The 10,562-nt window shown below is 44.9% G+C and overlaps 1 protein-coding gene and 1 non-coding gene across 2 annotated transcripts; both read left to right on the forward strand.

Annotated features, from left to right (window-relative positions):
- The first annotated feature begins 377 nt into the window (after positions 1-377).
- Positions 378-451, forward strand: trnai-aau (transfer RNA isoleucine (anticodon AAU)). The gene has a single exon. It is a non-coding gene; the product is annotated as a tRNA-Ile (tRNA).
- A 262-nt stretch (positions 452-713) lies between these two features.
- proza (protein Z, vitamin K-dependent plasma glycoprotein a) lies at positions 714-3,928 on the forward strand. The gene is made up of 9 exons (XM_053851911.1): positions 714-856; positions 1,290-1,413; positions 1,629-1,768; positions 2,092-2,116; positions 2,182-2,295; positions 2,358-2,489; positions 2,549-2,658; positions 2,725-2,842; positions 3,007-3,928. Exons 2-9 carry the CDS (start codon positions 1,341-1,343, stop codon positions 3,516-3,518), a joined length of 1,224 nt encoding a protein of 407 aa, XP_053707886.1. The 5' UTR covers positions 714-856; positions 1,290-1,340; the 3' UTR covers positions 3,519-3,928.
- The last annotated feature ends 6,634 nt before the right edge of the window (positions 3,929-10,562 follow it).

A 10,562-nucleotide genomic window follows, 5' to 3' on the forward strand; every position in this document is an offset into this window, starting at 1 on the left:
ACACGGTCACTGGGGAAATTACCACAGTCATTTACACGTCCTCTCCGCAAGTACAGGCAGAAAACCCCTCAGCTGACTCTCCCTGGACCAGAAGCAGGGAGAGTCTTGTCCAGCCAGCGAGCCTGGACTGGACCCTCAGCGTTGTCTGCTCATACAGAACCACCGGAACATTGATGATGAGCTTCGGTGGATGAGAGATTGACTTGTGCAAACTTCCCTGTCAGACACTCACGAGTCTCTCACAGCAGACTTGCCCTTTAATTTGAGAATCATGGTCTCAGATATCCTCATATAATAATATCGATATGACACATGAATATTACACCCGTGAGCATCACGTAAGGTACATGAAGCATAACGCACTGTAGCGGTGCTGTGGCCGGTTAGCTCAGTTGGTTAGAGCGTGGTGCTAATAACGCCAAGGTCGCGGGTTCGACCCCCGTACTGGCCAGTTTCCTTTTCATTTTTCCGAATGCGATTTTCATGTATTTTCTCCGTACGTACAAAATGAACGTCATGTCCATAAAAAAAAACTAAATAAATCCAAACGTAATTGAGTTAATTAAACGTGTTGCCAAAGCTGACAAGTCTTTAAAACGTTTTTTTTTAAACCATTAAACTCACAAAAACAACAAGCAAAACCTTATTTGATTTTCCTCGGAAGAGTAATAGGACCAAATAAGCGCCATATGACGCTGCTCTGTTCTGATCTGCTGCCCCATATCGCCACCTCCTGGTTAGCACTCGCTATTGTCGGCAGACTGGGATGTGGTCATCAGCTGTTATTCGCCATCAGCGGCCCTAGTTGTGATCCAGAACCAGCAGTGACGCACGCGAGCTCGGTCGTCCGGTATTGGTAAGACCCAAGTAATAAACCGTCGTGTGAAACCGAGATTGAGAGAAACGGTGTTTCCTTTCTGCGTGGTGCGTTCATGAGCAGGCGTGTTTTGTTGTCCATCAGTGGAGAAGCTAATGCTACGCTACCAGTGGAACACATCTAGTTGCTCATATGTCTATATAAAGGATTCAAATGTGTTCACGTTGCGGGTACAGCTACAGGAGAGCTGCGTGTTTGCTGGGTGCTGACACACAAGATCGTTTAGCAGCCGCCCAGTACGAGCCTGCTACAATGACATCAGCACAACAATGGTTCAGTAATAACAGCATCATTACTACTCCTAGTTGAAGCAAAGTTAAATAAATGAATAGTAAATATCAACAAGAGGGGGGCTTAAAGAAAATGATCTTACAAAACGGTGAGATTTATTAATTTAAAAATCATATTTTAGGAGTGCGCATTGACATCTTGACCCAGACCCCGGCTACTCTCCGGAGTCACCATGACCTCCTCACCCTTGTATGCGGCTCTTCTGGGTCTCCTGCTGGTTGTGGACGCGCAGGAACCCCAGACAGGTGAGAGGTTTGGAATAAATGAAGCATGTCAAGATGGCTGCTTATTTTGATTCCTCAGACACTACCTGCATGGAAGCTCATAATGGAAGTGTCGTTTCTGTAACGGTTATTACTAACATGTTTGTCTGGTTATTTTTCTAACCTGTTGATTCTTAGTAAAGAGTGAGTTCAGCTTAACAGTGTGATGATGTTAGAGAATTTGTGTTTTCCTGCAGTGTTCTTGGATAAACAGCAAGCCAGTGCTGTGATTTCCCGCCATAAGAGGAGCGACTCCTCCAACCTGGAGAAAGTCTGCATGGAGAAGATATGCACCTATGAAGAGGCCAGAAAAGTCTTCCAGGACTCATATCGAACGGTTGGATCTGTCATTTCACTCTCTGCGAAAACACTTCTTTTAGCTACACATATTGACGTTCAATAGATTATCTTCCTAATATTCATATATATATATATGTAGATATATATAGATATATAAATAGATAGATATTCTATATTCTATCACAATTTAAATTGATGACTGTCCCTGAACATATTTTACTGCTTTTTAAAGTTTAAAATATTCGAAATCTAATATATATTTTTTAAAATTATTTAATTAAATGTCAACCAAGATTGTTAAAATATAAGTAAATGCATTGATAATTACAATAATTGACCTACTCGTTTATTGTCTTGCAGGACATCTTCTGGTCCGTCTATGTTGGTGAGTATCAATAACATATTTATTCATGTTTCCTGTTGGTCCGACTCATCATCTCGTCCTGTCAGATGGAGATCAGTGCTTAGACAAGCCGTGCAAAAACGGAGGCATGTGTTCTGACAGCGTGGGAGGCTACGACTGCATCTGCAAGTCAGGCTTCACCGGAATCCACTGTGAAAACGGTGAGACGCTTGTTCGGTTCAGGTGGATACTGTGGGAGCTGACGGCGTGATATCCTGCTCAGATACCACGTTGTGCACGCTGGAGAAGGACAAGGGCTGCACTCAGTTCTGTAAGCCGGGCTACACCAGCCCAGAGTGCTCGTGTGCGCACGGATGGAGGCTGACCAGCGACAGGATCACGTGTGCAGCGGCAGGTTGGTCATCTAAACATGATCCCGTCTTGAGGTGATTCTGATGACGGCGTTGTGTTCAGTGCCGTACCCTTGTGGGAAGGTGTACAGTCAATGGGACGAGAGAAAGACCACCAACGCAGCCAGTGGCTATCTGGGACTCCCCTGCAGGGGTACCGAGTGTCCCTGGCAGGTAACACGCCCTCTGATGTTTATCAAGGCTGCAGCGGTTCCTTACCTTCTGTGTTGTGCTCTGCAGGCCATGCTCAAAGATTACGGCTCAGAGGACTTCTGCAGCGGAGTCATCCTGAAGGAGAACCTGGTCTTGACTTCAGCTCAGTGCGCCAGCAAGTTCAAAACCTTCCAGGTGGTCGTCGGTGAGTAGAAGAGGCGCATAATACACAACAATAATATCTGAAAAAATATTGTTAAACTGTCAGTGTGACGGTCAAAAGGCACAGTATTCAGTATTAAAAGTAATGAAACTCTGGAAAAGTGTGCAGAACATATTGGAGTATTTAACTTTATTTTGTCTGAGCAGGTAAACGCAAGAGAACATTTGATGACGACGAGCAGACGATTAACGTGAAGAAGGTTACGCTCCACCCGCGATACGTGGAAGGACGTGCTGAGTACGACCTTGCTGTGGTGGAGCTCCAAGGTCGCATCACTTTCACGCGTGAGGTGGTCCCTGCTTGTCTGCCAGAGAAAGACTTCGCCGAGAACTTCCTGTTGAAGTCTGCCGCCTTGGTCACCGGCTGGAAAACTGGCGATGACTCGCCGCTGATGTTCAACCACCTGGAGTACGAGAGTCTGAGCCAGTGTTTGCAGACTCACCCTGAAATCATCACCAATAAAATGGGCTGCACCGGCGCTCGCGCGAACGCCGACTGCACCATGGGCAGCGGCAGCCCCCTGCTGGCCCTGCACAGGGGGGTGGTCTACCTCACCGGAGTGCTGAGCGAGCCGGCGGGACTCAGCTGCTCCAAAGGCTACGTGTTCCAGAAAGTGTCGCGAAATCTCGGCTGGATTCAGAAGTTCATGAAAAACTAGATGGAGTTGATTTTTTTTGGTCATTCAGTCAAGGATTCAAAATGTCAAAAACAATGACGTGTGTTCGGCGATATAAGTGATGCTTTCCAGGCAATAGGAACATCCTTGCATTGCTCCACAATACTCACATGTTATTAACATTTTAAAATCCTGAACTGAGTGTAGCCCCGACGCTTCCGGCTAGAGTATTGAACGTGTTACGCAATCCCTAATGCAATTCCCTTTTCGACCACCAGGTGTCTCTCTCGCGCCACTACACCGTCCTTATGTGACAGGCGCTGTGCAGTATTCCGCTCGTCTTTGTTTTAAGATGCTTAAGAACAACTTTATTGAACACTGTATGTATGTATGAATTTCTGTTTGTAACAGTAATCACCGTTTTTATGAATGTAATAAACCACCCAATGAACATGTGCATATGTGAGTGAATTTCACTTCCGCTTTTTAATTATAAAATTTAAAATCACACTTAAGATTAGATTAAAATCCAAAGGGGTTTTCTAAACAATCATACTAAAATATGAATTCGAGATTAACATTTTTAACTTCTACTTAAAGGAAATCAATGTTGGATGCTCATGAATAGAAACTGAAGGGGAAAAACGGCATGTGCCGCTGAAAACGACACAAAATAATGAAATAAAATAAGTAATCAGAAAACAAAAACTAAAAAAAAAAAAAAAAATCTGTATTTTGGAAACATGGAAAATTCTCTATTCTAGCTCTCTTTCTAGATGTGACCAGAAGTGAAAAGAGTCCAAAAATATTTGACTTCTTAGATTATAATTAAGACTCAAGAACTAGTAATATTTTAAAACCACTCAAAAAAGGTTGGCGAAAGCGTACAGCAGAGTGCCAAGAGAAGAGTTGTGGTATTGTATGAGGAAGTCTGGAGTGGCAGAGAAGTATGTTGGAGTGGTGCAGGACATGTATGCCAGGTGTAAGACAGTGGTGAGGTGTGCTGCAGGTGTGACAGAGGAGTTCAAGGCTCAGCTCTCACTTCCTCTTTGCGATGGTGATGGACAGGTTTACAGATGAGGTTAGACAAGAAGCCCCTTGAACGATGATGTTTGCTGATGACATTGTGATCTGTGGTGAGAGCAGGGAGCAAGTGGAAGATAAGCTAGAGAGGTGGAGATTTGCCTTAGAAAGGAGAGGAATGAAGGTTAGCCGCAGTAAGACGGAATACATGTGTGTGAATGAGAAGGAGCCAAGTGGACAGGTGAAGTTACAGAATGTAGAGATAAAGAAGGTGGGGGATTTTAAGTACTTAGGCTCAACTGTCCAGGGCCATGGAGAGTGTGAGAAAGAGGTGAAGAAGCGGGTGCAGGCAGAATGGAATCATTGGAGAAAAGTGTCAGGTGTGATGTGTGACTAAAGGGTGTCGGCAAGGATGAAAGGGAAGGTGTACAAAATGGTGTTCAGGCCAGCAATGTTGTATGGTTTGGAAACAGTGGCACTGAGGAAAAGAAAGGAGGCAGAGCTGGAGGTAGCAGAGATGAAGATGCTGTGCTTCTCTCTGGGAGTGAGCAGGATGGATTGGATCAGGAAGCAGTAGATCAGAGGGACAGCACATGTCAGGTGTTTAGGAGACAAAGTCAGAGAGGCTAGATGGAGATGGTTTGGACATGTACAGAGTAGGTAGGAAGATGTTGAGGTTGGAACTGCCAGACAGAAGGCGGAGAGGAAGGCCAAAGAGGAGATTGATGGAGGTGGTGAAGGAGGACATGAGGTTTGTAGGTTTGAGAGAAGAGGAAGCAGAGGACAGGGTGAGATGGAGGAAGATGATCCACTGTGGCCACTCCTGAAGGGAGAAGTCGAAAGAAAAAGAAGAAGAAGAAAGAAGACCAGAAGTGGGCGCCACCGCAAGGTGTAGAGGATTATGGGAGAGTGATGGTGAACATGGAGGCAAGTGAAGCAGTGTTTGGAGAATAAAGGAATTTTGAGAAACGAAGAAGATGTTGAGGTTGGAACTGCTAGGCAGAAGGTGGAGAGGAAGGCCAAAGAGGAGATTTATGGACGTGGTGAAGGAGAACATGGAGTTCTCTGGAGCCTCTGTTAATTTCATGACGTCATTTCACTTGTAAAACATTAAAAAGTTGCAGAAGCAGCTGCTCAGAATAACAATGTATTTAAATTAAACTTTGTGCCGTCTCATGCCTTTAAAGAGGCTCTTTGTCTGCTACAGAACATTTAGTCTGCCCCCACAGTCACATAGTCCCGACTCGTCTGGCAACTTTTTCCCACAGTAGCCCTCTCCCAGCCTCCCGGGAGGACCGGGCCAGGACCGTGACACGCAGCAGAGAAAAGGAGCGGCAGTATAATGGCCAAGAAAGTGCAGGAGGAGAGGAAAACACTGACCTGCCACTTTTGATCGGCGGCTTGAAAAGGACAGATCTGAAAGCCGGAGCCCACGTTGCCATGGCGCTCACCTAGGAGATGGCTCCTCGTCCACAAAAAATGGCTGCGCTCCTTTACTGAGGCCATCCAGCGGAGATTAGTGGAGCTCCTTCCTTTCTCAGATCCATTCGCATGCTCAGGCACACACACACTTGGCTTGATTATATCTCTTCAAATCAGAGCAAATAGAGGGAATCGATGAAACCAGCGAACAAGGAGATACAGAAGCTTAAAACGATGAAGAGGAGGACCAAGCTTCAGTGATGCGTATGGATTGATGCACCTCGAGTACATTAGCGAGGAACGAAAACAAAAATCGTTCAGCGAGAAGAGACGGGCGCTTAATGAAAATTACAAAATCCTTCTGGCATCGATCTCTGAAAGGATTAACCTTCTCAACCAGTACTTGCTTTGGCCTTCTCCTTTCATATAACAGTCTAAATCTTGGTCACAAACCCAGTCCTGACTCATTGGATCTTGATCAGGTCCTGTTTGGAAATGTCTTGTATCGAACCCTTTAACGTTTGTCTTGTGTTGGACCCACATAAGGGCTTTACCGAGGTCTCTGCAGAACCCTGATACACTAAAAGTCATACAGTCTTAAAGTCTTGGTCTGGAAACCCAATAAACTTCGTGCTTGCATTGATCTGATACCCATTAAATCTCATTCTCCACCGTAAATATGCTGATCAGTTTGAATTGTTTTGGTGGTTGGTGCCGCATCAAACCCGCGATTGGATAAATCAGCCCTGGAGAAAGTTTTACAACAATATGTGGACACATCTGGACCTCGTCCTATAAAATGACTAATCCTTTCCTCTCATCAAACCCAGAAACGAACCTCACGCTGTGACCTTTAATCCCCCCAACACTACGCCACTGTGTGAACACGTGCATCGACCGTACAGGCCTATGTGTGTCTTGTGAGTCTGGGGGCGACATCAAATGACAGACTTTGGGCAGGATTATCCGTCTGTGTGGTGTCTGAATCCAGGCAGGGGGTTAGCCCGGCGTCTGAGCAGCTAAAGTGCAGTGCGTAATGAGTGCGGGGCGATCTGTGCACGCTTGTGATAGTGCCTGATAATCCTCTTCAAAACCAAAACTCTACGTCCCCAATCTTCTCTTACGGCTGTCCTGGGGTCAGATTTAACTAAAGACACTCAAATGTGGCCCAAACAAAGCAGATCCTACTCGGCCGAGTTATTGTGCAAGACAGTGAGATTGGACCTCTGGAGGCCTGAACCAGGACCAAGTGACAGGGAAGGAGAATGACAAGCGCTGGAGTTTTACGTAACTTAGCTGCACAATGTTACCAAAATAGTTGTTTCAGACAGGCACGAGGGCAGAGAGGAGTACTGTCACAGGCACAGAGTTGAGTTTTTAAAGGCGCAGAGCATTAGCTAGCTGGAGTCTACAGTCTTCAGTATGGATTTTTGGACAATGAATGTCGAAGATGAAGGTACCAAGGGCAACCAATGACGCTCATGGATGAGATACATGAGTATATAAGGATCATCGAGCTAGGTTAAGGTGGGGGACTTTACTTATCAGCATCAGAATTTCAGCTCACATCGGCCATATATACTGATGGTGGTGGGTCTAACTTTGCCATCAAGCCTTTAGTTTGACACACGCCATTGAAAGATTCAGTCTAATTGTCACAGGCCGCCAATATATCCCTATTTTCCCAACGTGATTTGTCATAAAAGTCCACCAGTAAAGTGTTTGGTCTCTGGTAGTCACACTTTCTGAATCACGACATGACGTGAGCCAGACAAATGACAGCTATAACACACTTCCTGAATTAGACTTTCAAGTCTTCCGCTGATATCATCCTTATCACCCTTGACCAGAACCAGACCCCGTGGGCGGACTCGAAAAAGTCACTCTCGACAACAGAATCACGAGCGGAGATGAAGGAGGGAGGTAAATCCGGGCGCAGCCTTTATTCCACTGACCTCACTCTGACCTTTAAGGGTTAAATCCTGTTTAGAGCCATTGAGAAACAGGAGGAGCTGACAGAACAGCCACTGAATGAGAACAAGCCGGCCTCGGTCCATGTGGCCGGTTCTGAAGAGTTCAGATAAGAGTGTGCATGAGACACACACCCCTCTGGTCACCGGCGCACACTCTGACCTTCAGATACCATCCATCTTGGATGTATCATTAGATTTACCTGACGGGTTCACACTCTGCTGACCTTTTACATCCGTCTGCAGGGTCGTGGTCCAGAACTGAGCAGTCAAAGGTTCAGGACAGGTGACTCCTGGGTGATCCTGCTCATTGCTACCTCAGTGTGATCAGTAACTATGTGTTTATCATGGGACAGATGACTTATTACAAGACACCTCGCTCTTTCAGACTCCATCATTGTATATAAATATACCAACATGTCAGTTGTTTTAGCCATAAAGATTGAACAGGGCTGAAGACGTGTCGAGATTTATCAGCACAGATTAGCTTCTTTAATCTTGTTTGCCCTTCAGCGCTTGTAGCTGGCCTGGTTGGCCTAGCTAGAGGAAACATAGCACTTGTCTGTGTTATATTGGCAGAAGGTAATGGGACCCCAAGACGTATTGATCTTGGAACCATAAAAAAACTGTATAAAGGTGGTTGAGATACGCAATAAACTAGGCGAGGAATCTCCCAAAACATTTCCACTCTGAAAGACAGTATAGCTGACTGAAAAAAACACATACAAAGCAACATGCAAAACAAGTTCCCAACAGAAACAGATCAAGGTTTTTTTTCCCCAAAACCAAGGATACTAAGATGAGTTATGGCCACTGGTTTGATTTGTTCTACTGGCTTAACCCACTTTCTTCTTACTCCACTTTGAATGAGTGAACACGGATCAGCTGACCTGGAAACAGAACCTTTTTAACCCTGAGGGGATTCTTTACCACATAAATCTGTGACGTACAAAACACGAATGTTTTTTTCATGCTTTAATTGAGTACTTTTGAAACGCAGGCGCATATTTTTGTCACATTAAATATGACCAAATCAAACGCGCAAATTCCCACAAAGACTGAGCCCAACGTTGTGTAATCTGACTCGCATCGCCCAGTTATCAACATGAAAGCGTAGATTTAAAGGTGCAGTTTTTAAACTAGTTATTGCACTGCTTCTGTTTTACCTAAACTAGGCGTTAGCCATTATGATCTTGGGTCAGCCTGCTGTGGTGAAGAAGGAGCTGAGCCAAAAGACCTAACATCATCTTCTGTCAAAAGATTTAGCTGAAAATGAGTCTGCCCTACATGGTGCCAGGACTCTTTGAGATAGAGTCAAAAATTGCCAAGCTAGGATGTAACTTCTGACCCAAGACAAGAGTGTGGGCCTCTCTGATACTCCCCACAATCTTCCTTTAAGTATCATGTCACACAGAGAAACCTTCAACAAAGAATGACAATCGCAGCTATGATCAGGGGTAAATACGGAAACAGCTTCAATAACAGCTTCAAGAACCACCTCAAGACTCCATAAGATAACTGTGTCAGTACTGGGAGTCAAACCAGTAGTACATGCATAAAGAGTCTGTACTATCTTCAGTGTTGAAGGCCTCTTCAGGCTGCAGCTCTTTGTTCTGTCACTCAACAAGAAGGTTTAATGTTCACCATGACATCAATAAATCTTAAATTGCAGGTTTGATGGTCAACCAAGACGAAGTAAGGAACAACATCCTCCACCTGAATTGAAATGGGTGGTAGATTTGGAAAACTTAACTGTCTTCCTTCCACTTTTTGGACAGATGCATCCTGTCACAGTGAACACATCCTGTGATTTTGGAAGCTGAGCTGAGCAGAAACAGAGGCATCCTCCCTGCTGTGAGGTTTGTGATACTGGACAACAAGAAAGGAAACTGAGAGGAAGTGACAGAGAGACAATAGCAGGCTATAAAATTCAGACACCGGAGAACTAAAAATACTATAATCTCTGTTTTAAAAAATCCATAGGAGATGGTGAGTCAGAGCTTGTTGTTCCTGCAGAAGACACGTGTTGTTCTCATTAAAGCACAACAACTGTCCGGACAGGTCCAAAGTTAGCCTGCCGCCACACTGTAAGACTATATTAGTCAACAACTGAGTAGCACACATGATCACACTGATCCACAGAGTCACCCTCCATAAATATTCACTGGCAGCTCTGACCCGACACGTCGTCACAGATACGCCGAAGAAGAATGAGCAGTGGGCGTTAGCACAGCTTGAAAACAATCATAAACAAGAATCGTTTATTGTGTTGAATACAACGAAACTTCAAGAGGAGAAGACGTGGTGAAACATCAAAGGACGGGTATAGACGGGGTTAGCACACGGGGCTCACCGATGGTGTCAAGGTTGGGATGGATGGCTTCAGTTTTCAATCTGAATAATTTATAATCCAGAACCACAGAGGACATAAAATTTCCCACGCTGGCAGCCTTAATGCAAAATTAAGATTGGGAAATGTGGGCAGTGAAGGCAGCATGTGTAAGTAACTCTCCACAGTTAGATCGATGGGGATGCCATTTGCTGCTGGCAACCTTTCAACATCATAAACCAACACAGGAACAATCACGTTTAACGTCGACAAACTGAGCATGTATGCTAGTGAAATGAGCCAGGCATTAATCCCCCCTCGATCGCCCAGATTCTAACAGTG

The sequence above is a fragment of the Synchiropus splendidus genome, chromosome 19 (genome assembly GCF_027744825.2).
Source record: "Synchiropus splendidus isolate RoL2022-P1 chromosome 19, RoL_Sspl_1.0, whole genome shotgun sequence".
Lineage (NCBI taxonomy): Eukaryota > Metazoa > Chordata > Actinopteri > Syngnathiformes > Callionymidae > Synchiropus > Synchiropus splendidus.

Coding starts and splice junctions, on each gene's coding strand:
- proza (XM_053851911.1), top strand. CDS start 1,341: ATGACCTCCTCACCCTTGTATGCGGCTCTTCTGGGTCTCCTGCTGGTT. Junction 1,769..2,091: donor TCCAGGACTCATATCGAACG/GTTGGATCTGTC, acceptor ATTGTCTTGCAG/GACATCTTCTGGTCCGTCTA. Junction 2,659..2,724: donor GTACCGAGTGTCCCTGGCAG/GTAACACGCCCT, acceptor TGTGCTCTGCAG/GCCATGCTCAAAGATTACGG.